The 24,785-nt window shown below is 35.5% G+C and overlaps 2 protein-coding genes and 1 long non-coding RNA gene across 37 annotated transcripts in view; 1 reads left to right on the forward strand and 2 right to left on the reverse strand.

The window, feature by feature from the left end:
• qsox1 (quiescin Q6 sulfhydryl oxidase 1) overlaps positions 1-762 on the reverse strand; it is a 65,876-nt gene extending 65,114 nt beyond the window's left edge. The window contains exon 1 of one of the 2 annotated variants that reach the window (XR_015496730.1): positions 344-729. Coding sequence is in view for 1 of the 2 variants with exons in the window: in NM_001128364.1 (NP_001121836.1) it covers positions 344-632 (289 nt within the window). In the remaining variant the exon portion in view is untranslated. 2 annotated transcript variants of the gene reach the window in all.
• Positions 501-15,118, forward strand: LOC147835540 (uncharacterized). The gene is made up of 2 exons (XR_015497702.1): positions 501-794; positions 14,630-15,118. It is a non-coding gene; the product is annotated as an uncharacterized LOC147835540 (long non-coding RNA).
• cep350 (centrosomal protein 350) overlaps positions 5,423-24,785 on the reverse strand; it is a 50,865-nt gene continuing 31,502 nt past the window's right edge. For 10 of the 34 annotated variants that reach the window (XM_087264294.1, XM_087264289.1, XM_087264287.1 and 7 more), the window contains 16 exons: positions 24,528-24,715; positions 23,172-23,259; positions 22,217-22,363; positions 21,973-22,130; positions 19,647-19,769; positions 17,193-17,425; positions 14,984-15,159; positions 14,648-14,807; positions 12,796-12,956; positions 12,506-12,642; positions 12,328-12,410; positions 10,278-12,226; positions 9,510-9,968; positions 9,271-9,417; positions 7,546-7,668; positions 5,423-7,422 (listed from right to left, as the gene is read on the reverse strand). In XM_087264294.1, the coding sequence (XP_087120420.1) occupies positions 7,261-7,422; positions 7,546-7,668; positions 9,271-9,417; positions 9,510-9,968; positions 10,278-12,226; positions 12,328-12,410; positions 12,506-12,642; positions 12,796-12,956; positions 14,648-14,807; positions 14,984-15,159; positions 17,193-17,425; positions 19,647-19,769; positions 21,973-22,130; positions 22,217-22,363; positions 23,172-23,259; positions 24,528-24,715 (4,494 nt within the window). In that variant the 3' untranslated portion in view covers positions 5,423-7,260. The remainder of the gene's footprint in view (positions 7,423-7,545; positions 7,669-9,270; positions 9,418-9,509; positions 9,969-10,277; positions 12,227-12,327; positions 12,411-12,505; positions 12,643-12,795; positions 12,957-14,647; positions 14,808-14,983; positions 15,160-17,192; positions 17,426-19,646; positions 19,770-21,972; positions 22,131-22,216; positions 22,364-23,171; positions 23,260-24,527; positions 24,716-24,785) is intronic. The other 24 variants (XM_087264309.1, XM_087264304.1, XM_087264303.1 and 21 more) reach the window with 3 other exon arrangements.

Below are 24,785 nucleotides of genomic sequence, written 5' to 3' on the forward strand. Positions count from 1 at the left end.
TGCAATGGTAATTTTACTAAATTTGTCAATAAACTAATGCAAGTTCACATCAAGTCTGTGTGTGTTGTGGGTTGAAGTTGCTGAAAGCTATTGTATAGAACTAAAAATATAATTTAAATCTTGTAGAAACTGTCATGTAGGCTATTAATTTTGTGAAAACTTGTGTCAATTGCTATGGGCTACCACAGTTTTAATGAAGAAACAATAACACTAACTTTGGTTACCATGGTAAATGTAAATGTAAATGTAACGGAAAAAGTACCCCACTGTTGATGATGCAGGACACAACAAACAGCTGGTAACTGTGTGTCTTCGTCGTATTGATAAACAACGAAATACTAACCTTTAATATCTCTGGCAAGGCTTTTCCAGACGGGTGAGAAAGCGATACAGTGTCCGCACCAGGTCGCGTAAAACTCCACGAGAAGAGCCGCGGTGTTGTTAAACAGCGTCGAGTCTACGTTCTCCGGTGTTAAAACAATAACCTGATCCGACGCCGTGTACAGCCCGGCTTCACAGAGTACAGGACAAAGACTTACACAAGTGATAAAAGCGCACAGGAAAGAGTAAAATGAGTTTAACTTGGTTTTTGTCGTGTAACAAGACGTGGCACCGCAGCCTCGCCGCGCCATCTTCCCTTATTTCTGCTAAACTAAACTAACTCTATTAGAAAGTGATAACTGTTAGAAAGTTTACTGCGGCTGGTCACACTTTCAGCTCCCTCCCACTAAACTCTCCCTCCCTCACAGCAGAACACATCAGTAGTATGATCCCTTACAACTCTCGGATATATGGTAAGTTCGAGAACGTTTGTCTTCATTAAAACTAAACAAAAATTCTACGTATTGTTTTGTGTTTGTTTGTTTGCTTGCTTGCTTGCTTGTTAGACTTTATTAATTCCAAAGGGAAATTCACGTCACAGCTGAGCTCCCCATACCCAAGTAGATAAAACAATAATAAGTGACATATATAAAAACAATAATAAAAAAATTACATTCATTCTTTACAAACACTTGTCAATGTCTTATAACTATTACAACTCAGCATAATTAATCTACTAAAATTTTGGGTCACTGTTGGTAAAAATGCTTTCCTGTATCTTTTCTCTGTAATTGTTGAATTAATCTTGCACTAAAAGAGCTTGCACATGCTTGTACTGTATCAAAAAAGGGATGATTATCGTGGTTCATCATACTGACTAATTTGTGCATTGTTTGTGTGAAGTTTATATATTAAATCATTTGTTTTACTTTTTATCAGCTACGTTTGAATTGGGGCTTCACGATATTGGAAAAATAATTTTTTTATTTTACGATATACATTTGGATGTGTGGATGAAATTTCACCAGATGACTTGATTGTCTCTATTTGGAAAGAATTACTAATTTTAGACTGATTCAAATAATTCCGTAGAGAAGTGCATCTACAATCATCTACAAGCATAGATAAATACAAATTTTAAAAAGATATAATTGAAAGAAACTGTTTTTGTATCATTTTCCCTGTCAGGTACAAAAATTGATTAATAAATACACAATTTTTAATGCCTTAATGCTTTTAAAATCATTATACACAATTCAATGTTTTTAACTACTTATGCAAATGAGCAGAAAGAACACAGCTTGTTTTAAGTTCAATCCACTTAAATTTGCAAGTTAACTTGATCCATTTGTGTTGAAACAACATGAATAAATTATGTGGAACTCAACTGAAGCTCAAACTTTTTTCAGCGCAGTCACAGGCCTTAAAACACACGAAAAGGATCATTTAAAAAAGACTCAACATTGCATATCCAGCAAAGTGACTATTGCTAATGATCACATTGTGATATTAATTCTGAAACTATCATGCAGCCCTAGTTTGAATGATTTTCTCTAGTTCCAGATCCAGATGTTTCAATCAAAAATTCACTCTAAAAACAACAACTGTACATTATTAATTATTGATAATTATAAGTAAAAAAAAAAATAATAAATAAATATATATATATATATATATATATATATATATATATATATATATATATATATATATATATATATATGTGTGTGTATGTATATATATATATATATATATATATATATATATATATATATATATATATATATATATATGTGTATGTATATATATATATATATATATATATATATATATATATATGTATATATATATATATATATATATATATATATATATATATATATATATATATATACATATATACACACACACACACACACACACACACACACAGATAATATATATTATATATAATATATATATATATATATATATATATATATATATATATATATATATATATATATATATATATATATATATATATTAACCATTCTCTCATTTCTTCTTTCAAAATTAATTTTGTGGCATTTCCTTAGATTTCCTTAGGTAAATAAAGAGACTTGGTGAAGGGATTTTTTTTTATAATTTGTAAAAAAAAAAATACATTTTTTTAAAAATTATATATATACATATCAATTATATTAATAAAATATTAAATATTAATATTAATTAAAAAAATTATAAGAGTAAGATAACAGATAAGAGTTGGATGAAAAAAATATAAGAATATTAAGAATTTAACTCAAATAATATTTATTTGTTAAAAAGTTCATGTATACAGTGCTCAGCATAATTGAGCACACCCCATTTTCAAAATTTATATTTTTATCAATTTCTCAGTGATTATAGGTAATGAAACAGATTTATTAAACGGATATATTTATTAAAATAATATTTTGGTCACCAAACATATTTAGAAATTGAAAGATCATACAATTAAATTTAAGCTGAATTTTGTAAAAACAAATTTCAACCTAGAAAATTTCAACAAAATTTTTTTGTTTCTCTTGATTTTTCCTTTTAAAATTTGTATTTAATATTTTTCTATGACATATACATTTGGGTGTACTAGTTTTTGAACCATTATTGTATGTTATTTTGTAAAATAAGCTTCAGATTTGGCTTCAGTACTGACTAATCTATTGTATATGCACAAATATAATATTGTATAGCTTCCTAATACAAATATGAATTTAAAAGAGAGATTTGTGAGGGGTGTACTTATATACACTGAGCACTGTGTCTCTGGGTTTGGTTATCAGACTTCAGTTAGTCAGTATAGTTTTGTCATTCCTCTGGGCCTGTATTGACATCTTGATCCATTCGGGCAGGATCACACTTTGCTCAAATATTGACATTTTGTGCCTCTTGTCCAAAGTTTCTGTGCACATTCCACCTACTCAAACTTTAATTCAGAGTTGATACTCAAGGAGGCCTTGGATCATTTTTACAGGGTGAAACTGATATTTTATAAATGTTATACAGAGGCTTTGGTGTAAAATTGATGTTATCTAACCCAAAACTCTGTAATTTACTCAACCTTTACTTGTTCCAAACATGTTTGACTTTTTATCTTCTGTTAAACACAAAAGAAGATATTTTAAAGATCCTATTAATATTGACTTCATTTGTTTTTCCTATTAGGCATGTCAGTGTTTACCAGTCTTCATCTTTCTTTGAAATATCTTCTTATTTGTTTAATAAAAGAAAGACTCCTATAAGCGTTTAGAAGCACTTGAGGGAGAGTACATTTTCATTTTCAGGGTGAACTATCCCTACTAAAAAAAAAAAAAAAAAAAAAAAAGTGTAATTTTTTTCCCTAAAATGTCCAGCCTGACCAATAAATGGTTTACTTAAAAGAGAGGTAAGATTAAAGTATAGCGAAAAGATAGAAATAGAAGAGAAAGGAAAGATATTTTATCGACTAATACACACTTATCAAATTTTTTGATGAATTTTTTTGTAAAATAAATAAATAAATAAATAAAAATACCCAATTTCTAATGCCTGAATGCTTTTAAAACCATTATACACAATCCAATGTTTTTGACTACTTATGCAAATGAGCAGAAAGAACACAACTTGTTTTAAGTTCAATCCACTTAAATTTGCCAAGTTAACTTGATCCATTTGTGTTGAAACAACATGAATAAATGTGGAACTCAATTGAAGCTCAAACTTTTTTCAGCGCAGTCACAGGCCTTAAAACACATGAAAAGGATCATTTAAAAAAAGACTCAACATTGCATATCCAGCAAAGTGACTATTGCTAATGATCACATTGTGATATTAATGCTGAAACCATCGTGCAGCCCTAGTTTGAATGATTTTCTCTAGTTCCAGATCCAGATGTTTCAATCAAACAGATGTTTCACTTATCAACATTTTTGATGAATTTTTTTTTATTTTAAACATGGTAAGTTATGTGACTCAAAACTAAATAAGACAAAAGTTTTTCAACATATGCATAAAATAAGAATGTGTGCACATTTAAAAATATAGCAAATATTTGTAAATGATTTATTCTCATCAAGAATTTCCTTTATTACTGTACTTAAAATTAAATTAAATTCTAAACCTAACTGGTCCCTATCAATATACAGTACCTGACAAAAGTCTTGTCGTCGTTCCCAGTTGTAAGAGCAACAAATAATAAATTGACCTGATCATTTGGAAAAGTGGCAGAAGGTCAATTTTTCGGATGAATCATTTGTTGAACTGCATCCCAATCATCACTAATACTGCAGAAGACCTACTGGAACCTGCATGGACCCAAGATTCTCACAGAAATCAGTCAAGTTTGGTGAAAGAAAACTCATGGTTTGAGGTTACATTCAGTATGGGGGCGTGCAAGAGATCTGCTGAGTGGATGGCAACATCAACAGCCTGAGGTATCAAGACATTTGTGCTGCCCATTACATTACAAACCACAGGAGAGGGCAAATTCTTCAGCAGGATAGGGCTCCTTCTCATACTTCAGCCTCCACATCAAAGTTCCTGAAAGCAAAGAAGGTCAAGGTGCTCCAGGATTGGCCAACCCAGTCACCAATAATTAACATTATTGAGCATGTCTGGGGTAAGATGGAGGAGGCATTGAAGATGATTACAAATAATCTTGAACTCTGGGAGTCCTGCAAGAACGCTTTCTTTGACATTCTAGATGACTTAATTAATAGGTTGAGTCAGTGCAGAGATATATGGATGCAGTCCTCCAAGCTCATGGGAGTCATACACTATAATAATTCTTCTTCCACTGCAGCATGACTTAATATTCTATACTGTACATTATTTCTGTTAAGAGACAAGACTTTTGTCTAAGCAAAGTCAGACCTTACTGTCCTAATAAATAATAAAAAATCAAGGCATGATTATATTTTATTTTAGTAAAACAAGCATCATCTAGAGGCCTTTGCTTTTCATTTAAGCCACTTCTGATAGCAAATGACTAAAAGTCAAGTTATTGTTTGCTGTTCCTAAAACTTGAATGCGCGACAAAACTTTAGCCAGGTCGTGTATACCACAAGGTTTTGTCTGATGAATCCACAGCAAATCGAATAACTGAGAAATGATGAGATCTTTATTTACAATTTCCAAAGGATCAGTTGAGTTAACAAATATATCTATAATATGTACATGGAAGCAGAAGGAGCCACGTCCGTTTTCACAGCAATCTTCCATGAGTCCACTCACAGGAGATGTAGGCATCGACTCTATTTACATTGGGTGAAACAATTTACAAGTCTTCAAGTGCACCTCTGTCACTCACAGTACATTATTAATATAAATATTACAGACACATACTGGATGCAAAACATTTCTACGGCCTACCAATTTGAAAGTAGAAACTGATTATCAAACCATTTGTGCCACACAAATCCTAAAATCCCCCCCCCCCCCCCCAATCCAAGGCAGAGAGTTACCGCCTATAGTTAATGAAAGTTGAAACATATTAGAAACCAGAAAGACTATTTAATAGTAGCCTGTTCTCTGAACGAGGTAGAGATCTCCGTTACCTACAGAATTTGACATGCAATTGAATGAGCAACTGATGCTAGGGTATCAGAGACTCTATTGCTGCATAGATGAAGTTTAACGCACTGACACGGCACAATACTCTAGATCTAACCTCACAATGCAGGAAGTATATAGCTTCAAGAGATGGTGAGGAAGGGCTTGTTCCAGCGAAATAAACATCTAATACATTATACGTTTCTTATGAACCCAGATTTATGCATGTACATCACAGTATTCATGTATATTAACAGAACGCGGTCATGAAGACGAGATGGACGTGCTGAGCCCTTGAAAGGTACATAATGAGTATATAAAACGCCTCTTTTAAAAGTAAACAAACATTGTGCTAGTGATAGCGTAACATTGCCATTCATCTTTCCATTTAAAAAGGTTCTTATGATGGGTACACACACAAAGTAAGGCAGAAATGTACATCTGTTACAGTATTAGAGGTTTGTCCAGCTACGGAGTAATAAGTTAAGACAAGATTAAAGCCAAAAAAAGGGACCATCACAACACAAATGAAGGCTGGGGAAAAGTTGCTCGTGCAAGAGCAAACATAACAACGGAGGCACTTAAAATGAATGGGGTAAAAGGCAAATGTTAAGGCTAGAACCCAGCATGCCTGCATTTAGCACAGTTATTTCAAATTCAATCTTTTGGCAATTTGTAGTCACCAATAAAACTGTTTGAATGAGCAAAACCACCACGAGAACAGTTTTGTTGTTGTTGCTGCTTCAAAAAGCAGAGATAAATATCATTTACACGTTTTCAACATTATCTTGCATCAGATCCCTTTACAATGTATTGCCATTTAAACATTCAGATTGTACATATTGTGCTTAGTTCTGCAATAAATCAATCACGTCAATGGTAAAATAATCTCTTTTCTTTAAACACTTTCCAATGTTACTTTCAAATTCAAAGGTTACTTTTTTTAAAATAAGTTAATAGAATTAAAGGAAGAAAAAAACATTATGATACAATGTAATTAAAAATACTCGGTGAGTCTTCAGGTCTGTTCCGATTTGATCTGACTCATTTGTATTTTAATCGTAAGACTTGAGCCAGTTTTAGCAGCAATGATAAACAGACGCAGTATGGGGAATCTACACCCAAACATCTGCTACAATTTACACCACATAAGAGCAGAGTTCATTAGACTTCCCGGAACAGGTATCTCCACGACAGGTCAGACTTCTAGGCAAGGTGTTATGGCCTTGAATCCTGAACCCACAACAGGTCGTGGACAGCACATGTAGACTCAAAGAGAACTCCTCACTGAATGTCCTTTATGCCAACAATGAAACCTCTTTTTTTTTTTTTTTTTTTTTAAATCAGAAAGTACCTAAAACATTTTTTACTGTACAAACAAGAGCATCATCAAAGAGTTGTTTTAAATTTCTTCTCTTGGATTTGGGTCAGAACGTCAGCGGTGTCTTTTAGCAAGGCATCAAAAATCCCATCAGCTAGCTGCATCTTTACAAAAAGTTCATCCTCATCATAGTTGACCCACTGGGATTCCTCTTCATGCAACTCCTGGACCTAGAAGAGGAAGAGGGATTGTGGAATTATGCATTTAGTAAGCCTAAACTGCATACTATCAGGAGGACAAAAATGGAAGTACTCAATGTTATGGATGAAGATAATAATGTGAAGTTCACTTACTAGGATGTGATCAACTCGGTCTCGCTTTTTCCGTCCAAATTTGATCATTTTTTGCCAGTCTGTTTTCTGGTTCTGCTCTTTCTTTAGACCACACAATTTCAAGACCTCAGTGGTGACAAATTCCTGAAATAAACAAAAACCTTTTTCAAAAAATACTAAAAAATATGCATATGTATATAAATATCATTAAAAGCTGCAAATAATCAGTCAAAATATGGGAAAAAAGTCATTCAGCATAAGATATGAATATGAAAATATATAGTAATAATATAATAAATATAAATAAAAGAATTATAATAAATTCTTACAGTTTAAATGACTAAAATATTAAATATCTTTTGCTGTATAAACAACTGTTATATTGAATGACATTTTATTAAGAGATTTCTGTAAAGCCCGGATTAATATATGATAGCGTTTTAAAGCAGCATTACAGTTTATTGCTTGACTTCTAAAAACACTTCATCCTTAACCATGGTCATACTGTATTTTAAGGGCAATTCTTGCCATTATCAAACCATTAATAGCCCGTTTACACTGAGTGGTATGGTAACGGTCACTTTTTGGCCGTTTCCACTGTCTAAAGGTACCGAAAAAGCAAACCGTACCATACCAATTTTTGGATACCCTTTGCAAAGGGTACCTAGCACAACAAAAGGGTGCCAAAAGGCGGAGCTAGACGTGGAGCTGAATACTATTGGTTTACAGAGAAAAGTTACTCGCGCATACACAAGCAGGAGAATGAGAACAAAGAAACTACCATGTTTTAAATACACAGCGTTGACATTCTGTGGTAACAGCGTTGACATTCCATCATAATATTATATGCTTATAATAATGAGCCATGGTTGACCTGAGCCCAGACAAACCGTCGTTGTTTAAGTAGTAGTTGAGTTTAGATACTGGGTAGGATTTTGACAACATAAGTACATAAAGTCCTTAGTTAATAGTGAGAACTGGAATTTAAACTAAAGTATTAGGTTAGGAAAAAAAAACACACTTTTTAGGGAAAAGGCTTATTTTACAAGTCTCCAAGTATTAAGCAGTTGACTTTTGAAACCACTCAGCCAATTTCTTGTTCTGGCGGGGTACCTATTAACTTAGCGTAGCATAATTCATTGAGTCGCTTTGACCATTTGCATTGAGCATTTCCTTCCAAAAAAAAAAAAAAAAAAAAAGAGTTTTAATAACTTTACCAATTAAAGCTCAAGATTTCTGTAGTTACATTGTGTAATAGGACTAATGTACAATGATACGTTACTAATCTAGGTCAATATTAAAAGAAACTATACTCTAATTCTAGCGTAATAGCCAAAAAAAATCTGCTGCCATAAAAATGCATGCACAAGGCGGAGTGATATTAAGTATTGCATGAGAATGTTTTCCGAGAGCGGCCTGAAACTATGAAGAGATGATAAACGCACTGTTGAACTCTATCAGAAAACACAACAGATCTAGCATGATTTCATGTGTTTCGCTAACAAACCAACTTTTTTCCATTCACAGAATTAGTTAATACTAGTCCTTATAAACATTTTATTTATAAAATATATAATCTAACGTTACAGATAAAAAAACAAAAAATACTAAAAAAGTAATAAAGATAATGACATAATGTAACACTTTTAACAGTATACATGGTCTACACATTGTTAGATTTCATTTAGATTTTACTTTAATTACTACATGCCAATGTCCTGAAAGCAGTATTTACAACTTCCATACCTGGACAGTTGTTTTGTTATTAGGGCATTTCACTCGATGGAAGTAGGTTGAATTAAGGCGACGTGGCTTCATCCATTGTGGCTGATCAAGTTTTGGATCTTCTGCATAGATGTCTTGAATGACCTCCCACGATAAATCAAACACGGTCTGCAAATAAATACAACAGCAAACATTTTCACCTATATTCCGGGAACGGCAAGGTTAAACAAACACCTAAATGACTGCATTCCGATCCCTACCAGTTTGTAGCTTCGTTGGCACTGAGCCTCTAGGTCACTGGCTTTGGCGTCTCCTTCCAGGAAACAATTTGAGGGTTGAGGCTTGGGAACTCCAATCAAACTGGGTCTACCGTGACCCAGTTTGCAGCTCTCCCAGATCTCCTGAATAGCAGCGATGGCCAGTTTCTCCACCTCCTGGACAGTGTGAGGAACAATCATGGCAGGCTCCTCTGGTTGCTTCAGTTGTACAGGAAGTTCAGGCCTGGGAGGTGTTTTGACCTGTTCCCCTGAGCTAGAAATCCCATCTTGCTGTTGTTGACGTTTTTGCTTCTGTTGCTCTTTCCGTGAACTGAGACCAAAGTCCTCATCGAACCAGTCCTGCTCATCACCAAGGACATCGAAGAGCTCACGGCTAAGCTCTAGCTCAGCAAGACGTTTAACTAGCTCTTCCTGTCCACTCGTACCCAGGACAGGGCTCTCCTGTTGAAGAGGCATAGCAAACAATCATCAAAATCACCTCCTTACAACTCATCAAGAGAAAATCTAAATTAACTTTACATGCTCTGTTTGAATTTTGCAACACACTGCAGGCCTAAAACATGTTCCAAGGTAACATCAGTCTCTGGATCTTTGTCAATACAGCTGGAAATGTCAACTTAAGCATTTCACATCAGTAATGTTATCAGCATGTTGGGTAAATCATTTACCTGTTTTCAACAAATAACTTTAAAAACTGGTTTCACTTTAATCTACCAGTATAGACACTTCAGATTGATCAAAATCACTTACTGGTCTGTTGCAATGCTCTGGAGATGAAAGTTCTTCTTGGTCATCATCGAAGAAGGTGCGAAAGGTGTCGGTCTTTGTTTTGGACGCAGTCCTGCTCTTGAAGTTGTTGCTTCTAAGTCCATCATCTTCATTGATGAAGTCTCGTTTCAATTGATTAGCAGCAGATAACTTCTCCTCTTTGTCTTTTTTGATCTTCTGAAATTGCTTCACTGCATCACTTAAGAAGTTTTCCACAAGTTTATCTGCAAGAGTAGTCAAAGCTCTTTTGTTATCTAGACTGGCCTCCTCAATTGAAATATCAGTAGATTTCTGAAGACCATCAACTCTGGATTTCTCCCCCTCTAACAAGAGGTCCAAAATGACTGCTGGTGGTTCGTCTTCCTGCTTTTGTTTTTTAGATGTACCTTTATCCAAATTATTGAGCAATGGCACAGCGTTATCAACAGATGCATCCTCGAGTTTGAGAATAATGTCCCTGTTTCCGCCGTTAGGCACTGTGTGCGGACCTTTGTCACAGTCGTTAATGATATTGCAGTCAATATCGTTAAAATCCAGGTTATGCTGAGATTTAATAAAGGTGCTTTGCCCAGTAGAAAGCTGCTTGATGTTGAGTTCCAATGGCTTGCCTTGCTCACGCAAAGGCTCTCTGGCCTCAGGATATAAATCTAGGTCAGATTTTTCTTCTTTTATTTTGTTTAGCAGATTTCTTTTTTCCAACTGCTCCTCAGAGGCTTTGTTTTTTCTGTTTGGCTGGTCATCACACGAAGAATCGTCATCCTCTGTATCTGCACTGGCCTCAAACTTCTCTGGAAGACGTGAAATCTTGTCTGGCGGGGCAAATATACCATGTTTTTCCCGGCACTCAAAGTACGCCACTCCATCGTAAGTTCCATTGTTACTTCCCTCAGGGTTGTCCAGTTCAACCCCAGCCCAGAATCCATTGGCAAAGTTAGTTTGTCCTTTGAATCTCAGTGTCCCTGGTTGTACGTTACTCACTAAAACCCTGTCTCCAATGCAGAAGCTTGGCAATTCGTCCTTTATTGGCAAGATTGGCACTTGTGGCTGTGGTGAAGGGCAGATGACGTCTTTAGAGCCTCTTCCAAGGCTATTGAGGTCTGGTCGACTTTCAGTTTGGAAGCTGCCATTGGTACTTCCAGATTGGACGCTTAGTTCTTCTTCAATTTCCTCCTCACTACTGTAGATTGGAGACTTAAAAGATTTTTCTTTGGGCTGTGGAGCAGTAGGTGATGTTGGCTTTGATTCATGGTTTAATGATGACTCAAAGGAAGACTCAAAGTCATCATTATAGTCATCGCCTGTGGGTGACTGGGTTTCTTTCATCCTTGTGGAATCCTCCCTCTTGGCTAATGAGAAGTCAGAAGTATAGGAATGATCTATGACTGAAATGGTCTTCCCAGCTGAAGGGTAGTCTATATGTTTGGACACCTCTACAGGAGACAAATTTGATTCAGTTAATCTCATGCTTTCTCCAACATCAGCAGAGTCTTGAAATGCTGGCTTGTCAGCAGTATCCTTCTCAGACAATCTTTCCTTGTCAGATTTAGCATTCACATCCTTCAGAGATGGCATCTGAAGCCCAAGATCCAGGTTAAGAAGAGGGTGAGAGTGCTGTTCAGATGGGTCATTCTCAGACCCTTCTGAATTGGCATATTCCAGTTCCTCCATAACACCTGACTTGAGGCTAGAAACCACACTCTCTTCTCCTGAAAGGAGGTCATTGTCCTCTGGCTTGGCAGAATGCTCTTTGACCAAGGAGGCATCATTTGACCGGTGGCTCAGACGATCTGGACTATGGAAGCTCCTCAAAACATCCATATGTTCTGGACTTCCCATAATTGGGGTTGGAGTGACTGTAGGAGGATCTTCATCTGAGGAAATGTCATCATGTTCTGATGAATACTTTTGAAGTCCTGATGGTGCAACATCATCTACAAACATAACCAAACAACATGCAGAATAAAAACAATGTATACTTGAGCAATATTCTCAATTTCAATATTCTTGTGTTTAGGTCTAAAAGGTATTTCACCTTTATCTCCTGATGTCTCAGAGGGAACAATCTCTGATTTCTCAGATTCTGTGACGATTTTCCAGTTCTTGCTAGTCTCTGGTCTGTAAAGGTAAATGTGCATGGTATAGTAAGTATACAAGGACATGAAACAGATTGGAGAGTATATTATTAATGAGTGTTAAATGGCGAGGCTGACCTCTGAAGTGGAGGGGGTTTTATTCTAGGTTTTTCACTGGCTGACGTGGGAGTTTTAATCTGGGGTTTAGTAGCTGGAGTGCCGTCAGGCCCTTTACTCAACTCAGCCTTAGTCTTCTGAATAAAGTCATTATATGACTAGTAGAGAATCAGAAACGGCAACAAATATTAACATACAGAATACAAAGTAGGATTCATTACAGTAAATTAATATATAGTAACAAGCATTTTAAGATAATCAGAATATTGCTGCACAGAAACAAGTGAATATGTAAAGCGCAGGTTGCTGACCTCCAATTGTTTCAGCAAACTTGCTTCCTGTGCCTTTAGTCGCTCTTTTTGCCTTTTCTTTTGCTCCTTCTTTAGCTGGTATACCACTGATTTGCGCTTGCGGAGCTCATCCTTGAGAGCGTGAATGCGGCTCTCAATATCACTCTGATCAGATGTGGTCTCTATGGTAGGAACACAAAAAAATATTATATAATATCTCTACAAAGAAATGCATGTTAAAACTTTGTCAATTAATGTGCATATTCACATGCCTATTTTTTTAAGGTTATCGGATTCTATTTTAGAATTAAGAACTGCCTTTTTTATGCTAAACAGAAGCTGGTTAATGCAACATTTATTTCGAAATTGGACTACGAGATGTTATCTATATGCATGCTTCATCTCAGAGTCTGCATGCATTGGATACTGTTAACCATGGTGCACTAAGATTTATAAATCATTTTAAATACCTTATTCATCATTGTGTGCTGTATATTAGAGTAGGTTGTTCTGCTTTGTCCATTCGTAGGCTCAAGCATTGGCATATCCTTGTTTACAAATCTATATTGAGTTTATTCCCATCATATCTACAGAATTACATTTGGAAAAGACCTGATCTTAGCTATGGCCTTCTGTCACAGGATATTAATTTACTGTCTATTCCTAAAGTGTGGACTGAGATGGGAAAAAAGGCTTTTAAATACGCAGCAACTTTTGCATGGAATAATCTACAAACAAAGTTGCAGTTTAAAGAATTAATTTCACTAAATGATTTTAAAGAGAGTATAAATGATTTAAAAATTGAAACAGTCTTGTAGATGTTTTTAATTGTTTTGTCAATGTGTGATTCATGTTAACTGTCAACTGTTTTTTGTTTGCTGTCTGTTAGACCCATGTGACATGTATACTCCCTATCTTGGCCAGGACGCTCTAGTAAAATATATTTTTAATCTCAACGTGTCTTTCCTGGTAAAATATAGTTTATAATAATAATAATAATAATAATAATAATAATAATAATAATAATAATCATCATCATCATCTTTTCATGTCATAGTGTTTGTATGACTTCTCATCCTATGTTTTCATATGTGGAGATTAACATCAACTTGCATCATTTGGCTTTTACAAAATATATCTTCCTGTTTGGTCTGCACATGCTAATTTAAATCTGCTGCAAGGACATTTCCTTTCACATCTTGTACATGTGCACTAAAAAGAGGTTAAGGTGCAGGTTAAAGTGCATACATGCTAACTGAATTCTGGGTTATGGGTTATAAAACTCTAACTGCTAATTGTTTTTTTTTAAAGAAAATAAACCAATAATAAAACTCCTTAACATGTTTAAATTACCATGCATGTCGCCAGCGTATTAAGCATTATAGGTTTAACATACGAGTGCATACAAATACAACTATTGTCTTTGTAAAACCACAGTAGCATTAAACATTATTAAACATATTACAGTCTCCATAAGGATTAAAAGTACACAACTAAAACATTTAAACAATTTGAACCACAAAAGGAACAAAGACACCATTTCTCACGGATCATCATAATAAGTAGACTTGTCTGTGCTTTAATAACATGACTAAGTGGTTTGATCAAGAGAAGTGCACACCCAAAGCTGAACACCAAGCATTATATATTGCTGCCACAGGGTTCCTCTTCCATTTTGCATCTCCTATTAGTAAATATGTAAAGGGTAAACTGGTGCTAAATAATTAGGCCTAACAGGCATAGCCATAGAACTATGATCTAAATGTAAAAAAAACAAAGTAGTGTAATCTAGAAGTTGCAACCTAAAAGGAAAAGAGATCTTAACTCAATCCAGATAACTTCTAAAATCTGATAGGAGAATGAAGGATCTTACCAGACGGAGTGGCCGAATGAGTATCGCTGGTGTGGGGCTCGCTGGTCTTGGAGCCGGAGTGCACCTGCATCTTACTGCAACCGCTGGTGCCAGTGACCGTGCCAGGCCGGCTACTGTCTGAATGTCGAAGAGAGCTGAGGCTGGCTTTCCCTGGAGGAGACTGCACCACACACACAGGAAGAGGGATTCAAGGTCAGGACATGTAAAATCATACACACCACAGAGAGCTACAATCCACCCCGAGTCATGTCAAAGCACATTGAAAACAACTTTGTATATCTACAAATTTAGATAAGCATATCTACAAAACTACATTCTGTGCAAGACCATTTTTACCTGTTTGCTGTCCGTGGCAATAAACTCGGCTGAATAAAGGGCATCGACGACAGCAGAGTTGAGCTCAGAGACAGGCCGATCTGAGGACGGACTTCCCAGTTGCTCTGGAACAGACAAATCAGTGTGAACGCTGGACACAGACAACGCCACAGAGTCGTCATCTTCGCTGCCCGCTTCTGTGAAAACATACAGGCATACAAGATGTAAGCGAAAATGAAAACCTTTACAGAGGTTAAAAGGGCACATTAATAATATGACAGAAGAGGCTGTGCAGTACTGTAATGCTAGATGTTAGAATCAAGGTAAAGCAGAGTTCCTAAACTCGGTTTAATCGTGACAAAAATGTTAAAAACTAATTTGATTTATAGTATACAAACAGACAATTAAATCAAGAATTTCACCAGAATGGCCCGATTTCGATTTCGAACTTGCAGGGTTCATACTGATTTTTACTAATAAAATTTCAGGAACTTTCCAAAACTTTAGGTAAATATTCATGAAATAATGTTTCAAGTAATCTCTATGTACAGGTGGTGTATATAAAAAAAGCATGTTCAAATTTATTACAGCATATCAAAAAATATGAGATAATTTATGTAGTTTCTATTTATTTATATGTAAAATACTTTTTAGAAAGTATCTTGCTGTCTGTGTAAAAATTTTAGAAATGTTGGCTTGTAAATTGGTTTATTTACAGATTCAATTCACGATGGGTTGGGATTGAATTTACAAGATGCTTTCCTAGAGTCTTATGCTCCCTACCATTTACTCAATGTACAAAAAAATTAACATCTGACAAGTGTTTTTACAGTAACAAATACTCCTTTGGTGTGGAAGGATGTTAAGAAATGTTTATCCATCCCAAATAAGTTGTGTTCCAAGTCACCTATTATGCTTGATTTTCCCACTGCAATACAGAATATTGGACTTTTGACTTGGAGATCAAGAGGATTGTCAGAATTGTGTTACCTATTCGATGATGGCCAAATAAATCATTTGAGAAGAAAGAAATTTAGTCTTCCCATTAAAGATTTTTGTAAATTCCTGCAAATTTGTCACCTTTTAAAATTACAGTTAAAAGAAGGTAATATCCAATTTTATTTTACTGAAATAGACAAACTGCTTTTTTCTTCATGGAAGCTTAAAAGAAAAGACCGTTGAATTATATACACTGCAGTCTAACATTGGTCCTTCAACCTTTGATTCTTTAAGGGTGATATGGGAAAAGGATTTGGGGTCTATTTTTAGTGATGAGGAGTGGCTATCTGCCTGCTCAAATATCTATCCCAAAAGGACTTCAATTTCTGTTCATGAACAAAATTATAAATGTATTCACAGGATTTATCTAACCCCATCTGAACCCCAGTTCGCCTCCATAGAATATTTCCCAATTGTTCCCAGCTGTGTTTCAAATGCAAGATAGACATTGACACATACATACACATATATGTGGTCAACTGCTCAGATATCCGAGTATGTGGCAACCAGACTTCTACCACTAGAAAAAAACCTATGATTTCCATCAAAGATCTGAGGAGTTTTGGCACATTTGGCTCTCCTTCTGGATTTTTCTTGGGGGTACTTAGTGACTGTCTTTCTAAATTTGTTTCATAATCACTTTTTATTTTTGTCTTTGCTTTAAAAACATTTGTATGCATTTGTTAGAATCACTAACAAAAACTACTGTACTTGTTATGAGATACCAGTACCACTGTTGTTCTGTTAAAAATTAAATAAATAAAATAAATGGAAATGTTGGCTTGTGTTTTAACAAATAGTACAAAATAGCCTTTAGCACCCACTATATCTTACCTCTTTAGTTAGAGATTGGATAGAGATTGTAAAAGCAAGTGAAGCAGAGGCGAAGTTGAAGCTGCAAGTTGCTTTTTACACCATGCAGGGAACGTCACATGAAGGCATGGACATCGCAATTGTATTTAAAATTTACCCAATATTATAATCTCAAATATATTCAAGTACACAAATGTTTGTTAAACAAATTTCCATGATGTTTCCAAAAACTTTTTTTTTGAGGCCTGGAAAATGCCTCAAAATTCCATGACTTTTCCAGGACTGTATGAACACTGTACTTGCCAAGTAAATGCCTATTTATACTCCAGTGTAAAATGTTAAAGAATATAAACTGATGTGACGTATATCATTCTTTAGAGGGCCATTCCTTCTCTATGTTTTACCACACACTCCTCACCTTGTCCTATGGGGCTTTGTCCTCCGCTAGTGTGACTGTGTTCATTTTCCCGGCTGTGCTGCTGCGTTTGGGTTCTGCTGCATGGCTGCTGCTGTTTCTCCCAGGCCGCCAGAGCTTGTTTCTCCATCCGCCGCACTTTGGCCTCCTCCACATCCAGCCTCTGCCTCCACTCCAGAAGTTCTTCAGCATGTCTGCGCCTCTGCATCAACTGCTGCTCCCTTTTAGTGAGAAATCTACAAGGCGAGCGAAAGAGACAAAAAGACAGACAGGAGAGGCAGAAGAAGGGAAAACGAGATTGTGTAAAGCAAAGTGACACGATTTGGAGAAACCACCACAAAAGCAGGCAAAGCAGACGCTCAAAGAATGCCACTCACCAACCATGTTCACACACCACATTAGTCTGCTTTTCAAAGCATTTATACCCATAAAACCTTCAAACAAACACATTCACACTCCAAAACATGCTTCCCAAAATAGACTTGGAGACTTGCATTTATTAAAATAGGGAAATGGCAATTGTGCATTTAACATATCCTGATCAGGGTAAAACTCATGCATCCGATGCAGTTTATGGGTAAAACACACAAAAACAACAACCTGACACACTGAAACACACAGGTTCCACCCAGGGTTTGACAAACAGTGTTACGCTTTTGTCTCTGTAACTGCAATCCTGCTGAGCAGTATCATTTTTTAGAACATATGCCATTTAATGTTATAATTGTGCATATGTCCATTATCTTTTCCACACAGATAACATTTAAATGCAATATAAAAATATTTACCTGACACACTAACAAAACATATCAACATTAAAAGTGAAATAATCATTTCACATGCTCTTTTGAATCTTACATCATATTAATAATTTTCTATCAAGATGCACCAGGTTGTGTTTCACTGAAGGCACATCATTCTTTTAATTTTAGAAAAAAAGAACTGCCCTCTATGCATCATGACTTTGGTCAGGGAGATACAACCTGCCTTTTCATTTCATGGAATCAAACCCGCTTTTTCATTGAGGTTTAAGATAATTAAAAACATGTTAGAGAAAAACAGATGGCTTTATCTAAAAGCAATCGTCCTGCCTCGTGAATACAGCGGCCATCTTCATTTAACCATAAATTCTATTATGTTGCCTCAGTCATATATACTCATTAGCTCATCGCGGGCTACACTTATTTAATCAGGGGCTGGAGTTAAGATTTACTGTGGCCATTGGGCAGATGAAGAAGTCCTAAACTAGCATTATTCAGAAGCATACGATATATCAGTCTGACTGGCCTGTCTGAAAAGACATATTCCTACTGGTCTCCAATCAGCACGATACTAAGACTCAAGAACTGATTTAACAGAGAGGCTTTGTGTTTACTTCAAAAAATAAGAAAACTACATATAATTAACGAAGCCTAATTTTAGGATCATCAAGATTATTTGCAATGTTGTTTTCATGACAGTTAAGCTACTTAATTAATTCACACCTTATTTATGTAGTGCAGTTATGTAAATTATAGGTCTCAAACTGGATTCCTAGAGGGTCGCAGCTCTGCACAGTTTTGCTCCAACCCTTATCAAACACAGCTGATCTAAATAATCAAGGTGTTCAAGACTACTATGGACTATTAAGCAGGTTTGAGTTGGATGTGGTTGGAGATAAACTATGCAGAGCTGTGGCCCTCCAGGAATCGAGTTTGAGACCATTGATTTAAATGATACTTGCACATTGTGTTAGTATCTGCCTCAAATCTATAAGCATTTACAAAAATCCATTGTTTATATATTTGTTATCCATTTAAAAGATCTAATACAATCTTTTAGGGGGAAAATGTTCTTAAGTGTCATGAAAATACTGCAAATTACATGAATGCTCATAAAACAGGCATCATGCATGCAAAATATTGATCTATATTTTATTTCATTATGAACTGGAGATGTGGACAATTTTATAAGATTCACCACACATAAATTACATTCACATATATCAATACAAGACAGACTAGCAACAAAGCAGACTTGATCTGACAGGATCACACCACAGAGACAAAAGACCCAGAAATCACTCAAATAACCAACCATGATTTAAACAAGTTTGATCTTTGGCTTTGGGATTGACATTAATCATTTCAAAAACATTTACCCGGATCTGATCAACAAAGTCTCGAAAAACCAATCATGGAGGATTTCGATAAATACATTGAATCATCGGAAATAAAAATTATCTCAAATAACAATGATTAAACTAGCTTTAGCCAAAGAATCAGCTTATTTCAGCATGGTGTAGCTGGTTCGTTTTCATCCATCCATTTGTTTTTCCGCTTTTATCCCCACCAAACGTTCCCCCCCAACCCACCCAGCTGTGGCAGTGGATGAACAAAAGCATGCTCCATGGGAAATAGGTGCTGAGAGGGGGACGGGAAAAGAGAGAGGGAGGAGGAGGATTATGGGTAACTGTACCTGACCAACTGGCTGTAGATAAAGAGCTGGAATTTGGGATGGAGATTTGGGAGACAGACAGAGAGAGAGGCCCAGTGATGAGCCGTAAAGACAGAGAAGAAATAATGGACAGGAGAGCAGTGTCTAGAAGAAAGAGAGGAGAGGACAGTCAAATACCAAGAGTTGGACAGAATGAAACAAGAACAGAGAAAAGAGAGACATAAGAAGCACACAGATATGGAGACAGAGAGAGAAAGAGAGAGAGAGATTGAGTGTAAACATGTGTATCCTTTTTTCCCTTTAGCTACTGTGCAATAAGCACATCAACCTGTTAGTGAGTGTTAGCGGTTCACTACATGCTGCAAATCTCAAACAAGGCACTGCTGTGACCGTTATACATAAAAACAACTTTGAAAATTGATCAAAGACACCATGCATCTATGACTCAGATGAAAGGTCTCAGTAATTACAAGGTTTCCTGTAAAACCAGCCTGGAAACATTTAAACTGATCTAAACAACAGGAGAATCTCACATACATTTGCTACCGTTCAAATGTTTTCAATTAGGAAAAAGTTATCAGGGGATTTGTTTTCATTTTAATCCTTTTATGATTTAAAATCTGCAAAAATGTAAAGTAGTACAAAAAGTGTGTTTACAAGTATTTATGCTGCTTTATATAAAGAAAATGTGTAGAAACACATGAAGAGTTCACATGCAAAAACCTCTAAGTGCCGTTTGAAATTTCAATCGAAAATGAACATTTTTCTCAGCCTCCTTTGGTTATGTTGATTTATTTTACTTTAAAGAGCATGAAAAGAACTTATTTTTTTGTCATAAAAGTAAAATTACTGATCCAACACATAGGCGCCTGATAAAAATGCTCATTTAAAAATAACATTTCAGATGACATTTAGAAGTTTTTGCATCTGAACTCTTCACATAGAATTTTTTGGGGATTGTTAAAGGGATAGTTCACCCAAAAATGAAATAAAAAAATAACTCACTATTTACACACCCTCAAAGGGTTCCAAACCTTTATGAGATTCTTTCTTCTGTTGAACAAAAAAAGAGGATATTTTGAAAAAGCTAAAAACCTGTAACCATTGACTTCCATAGTAGGAAAAACAAATAATATGAACATCAATGGTTAGAGATTTCCAACATTTTTCTAAATATCTTCTTTTCTCTCTCTCTCTCTCTTTCTTTCTTTCTTTTGGTAGAATTTTCAGTTTTTTGTGAACTACCCCTTTAATATACACAATAGTAGTATGAATTATTTTAAAAATGCCTATATTTTGTGATACATACCCAATCTTTGTGCTAGATAAATAATCCAGACATTTCTTGATGAACCTGTGCATGTGAAATTTCCCAACACACCAAGTCATGTTTGAGTGACTAACTGTGCTAATTCATCTGTGATAAAAGAAATGTAAAATACACTAATTTATTAAATAAGCTGAATAAAGGGAAGACGATCTTTCTCAAAGAACACAATTATCTCTAGCTTTTACAAAAAGCTGCCTAAACCGGATTACAAACGACATTGAATGAAAGACAGGATAAAGAGCACAAAGTAATTACAGCTGGAATTTGTACAAAAGAGATCATCATGCTATTAGTAAAAGCGAGGGGAAAAAATGAGCAGAAGCGTGTGAACGGTGCTCAAAACTCAACACAGCATGTGATTAGTTGAATCAGACAAGCGTGAAATCCCCTTCCCTCTGTGTACCAATTTTACTCGCAGGACAAAAATATTTGTGTGTCAGTGCTAGGAAAAACTTTGGAACAATGGGACGACCCTGCCAGGATACGATGATAAACAAGAACCTGTTGTCAAAGCTTGAGTGGTTGAAAAATGGGAGAACGAAATCACATACAATGGACAAAGCATTTAGAGAACATGTGGAGGTTATGAAACGTATTAGAGACTGAAATCTGGATGACAGAATGTACTTCCTGTTTACTAGTGGCATAAGCATACGACTCTATTTTTAAAATGTGAAAGATTCCTCCTTTCATTAAGGGGGAGGGATGTTTTCCAACACAGAGCACGCTTATGTTCAAACCAAACACCGGGTACACAAAAACAAAACAAACACTTAAAGTCACATGGTCAGCAAGCTGGTCGAAGTATTATTAGTAATATTAGCAGGTCGTAAATCATGTATCGCCCCTTAAGCACACCAAACAGTGTTTGATCAGCTGGAAGAGGTTTGCATTTAGTTTTGGTTAATATAATCAAATGTGCAAAGTTCTGATTACAACTTAAACTAATGCACCACTTTATTGGACAAAGGAGAGATAAGATTGAAGAATAGAGTAACGTGTGTGAGCGTTATTTACTTCTCATCCATGTGAGAGCGCATCTTCTTCAGTTTCTGCATGATGCTGCTGGTTTCACTGCCTGACACAGACATGGGGGAGGGGCTTCGGGTGTCTGCATCTGTCACAATTACACTGGGCGGAGCCGACGACTCTGCCACACCTGACACAGGTGACTCCTGCAGACCATTTGGGGGAGAAAAATATATTAGGGGTTGTAACGTTTACTTAAGCACAAGTACAGTTTTCGAAAGGCACGACTGACCATCTTTGTGTCTCCAGCAGTCTTGAGTCGTTCTTTGAGTTTGAGGGTTGTGTGTCTCATTCTCTCAATCTCCTGCTGCTGTTTGAGGAGCAGCTGTCTCTCTCTTCTCGCTGCTTTATTGGCCTCCTGGAGTCGTTTAATCTCCGCCTGTAGGAGAAATAATGGCAATATTTTAATTTTTTCCCCCTGTATGACATAATTTACAGTGCCTACAGAAAATCATCATAGCCTTTTGAAATAATTACTTTATTTGCCATTCAGCCTAAAATCGAATCATATTACAAATAACTTTTCCAGCCTTTGAAATGTTTTTGTAGCCTTCTCCTAATTTCTGCCTTTCTACAACTTTATCCCGAAGGTCTTTTGAAAGCAGGGTATAATGGGAATAGAGATCACAGGGTATGATGATTTTCTATAGGCATTGTGTGTAATTTAAGACGTTGTGAAAATTGTAATATCATTTATTTGTGAGTGTATCTTAAAGCAGTGTGGCTGGGGGGTGGTCGCTTGGTGATTTCCAAAATTCTAATGTATTTTATTAAACTTTTAGAAATACCATATTTTATCCATAACATGGGTAAAAGTTACATTAAAAAACAACCTTGAAATAAAATAACATGATTTTAAATTTGAGCCTTTCGATTTTTTTGCGACTCCTGTGGTGATTACATTATATTAAATAAAGTAATAGATATAGCAGATTGATTTTATGGCACTATGTAACACCTTTCAACACCTTTAGGGCACTCGCGTACATTAAAAATAACTACAGGCCACAGCTGAGCATGGAGGATGATCTCCAAATGGTGTTTTTCAAAATTGAAAAACAAACTTTATATTTATAACCACCTCAGAGGATATTGGGATTCGCGAGTTTGTTATTTTGGGGATCACAGGCTGAATTGTTTGGGAACCCCTTGCTTAGAGATAATCTCAATTTCAGATATAATTTTACCTGTTCCTGCTGCAGTTTCATTATCAGGCCTCTCTGTTTCTTACGAAGTGGGGGCATTTTATCATCCTCTCCTTTATCCCGAAGACGCCTGGAGGAAGATGAAGATGGTTATGTTACTATAGTTACTACACACATATTGTCTTTAATAGGAAATTGCAAAGTTCACGTCAAATTGCTCAAATGTAAACAGAAAATCAGTCAAATTTAAGACTTTTAAAGACCATATTAAGACTGACCATTGTAATGGCCAGTGTAAATATTTTTACTTGCCCAGTTAAAATAAAATCCAGTTTTTTTTTTTCTCAGCCACATATTTTAAATGTGTCAAAACATAGTTATATACATATTTATTTTTTTATTACAATAAAATGTTACATTAATTTATTCACAACATACATTTATGCATTCATTCATGCAGAACTTTGAAACAAATGTTAATAAAAGGATGTAGGAAAGATAATCACAACCATATTTGTAAATAGAGTTCATCAATTTTACTTGTGTTTAACATTTTTATATTTTAGATGGATTGTTGGTTGTAGCAATTGGGTAGCTTTACATGGACAAAGAAAATTAAGACCTGTTTAAAAGTATTTAAGACATACATCACCATATTTCAGTGAATTAAACACTTTTTAAAGATTTAACTTAAGTTTTTGAGGTTTAAGATCCCTAAAATGTAGTTGAATGTTACAAAAGTTTCGATTTAAAAAAGAATCCCAAAGAGTATTTAAATAAATAGAGCAGCAAAACTATTTGTACCATGAAGAACAAGACATGCTTATTTATTACCAAATTAACATATCACAATGATTTGTATTTGGATTGTGATAATGAAGACTAATGATAATAGATGCTGAAAATCTGCTTTGCCATCACATGAATACAATTATAATACAGATTGTAATATTTTAATAATATTAAGAATGAGTTTATAGTGTTAATATTTTCACATTATTACTGTCTGATAAGAGTTTTGATCAAATGAAAGTAGTTTAGCATACAAGACTTTGTTTTAAATGCTTCTTACCACAAACATTTTAATGCCAGTTTACATACTGAGTGAAACTGAATATTAAGTGTAAAAAGTAGCATGAGACTTTATTGTATTCATTTGACTGGAATAAACCAGGCCATGGATGCAGCCCTGGTTAAATGAAAAGTCATACATTTCAGTGGCAGTAAATGTTCTTGGATTTTAATGAAAGTTTATGTAAAGAAATCAGTTTAAAGAGAACGAATTGTCTCAGTCAGACCATGCAATTATTCAAAAGCACTTGGGGTCATTATTAACATTTATTAACATTTTGGTTCATATAGTCAAAGAGAACTCATAAAATGAATGATTTGGCCTGCCTCTTCTGGTGCTCCAGCCAGGCCACTTCAGCCTTGGTCTTCTCTCTGAGGGCTTTTTCACGCAGACGCAGCAGAGAACTCTGATGCTGAGCACGAACCTCCTCCTCCTTCATGTACTGGCGCACCAAGTCCATGGTGAACTTGGAGAAGCTGTCCTGGCCGCTGGAGAAGGGCATGCTGCCATCCTGCTGTGATATGGGGAAAACAAACAATAGCTGAGTCACTTATCAATTCCACACAAAAGAGCTTCTTATCAAC

This window comes from Danio rerio, chromosome 8, assembly GCF_052040795.2.
Source record: "Danio rerio strain M-AB ecotype USA chromosome 8, GRCz13ab, whole genome shotgun sequence".
Classification (NCBI taxonomy): Eukaryota; Metazoa; Chordata; class Actinopteri; order Cypriniformes; family Danionidae; genus Danio; species Danio rerio.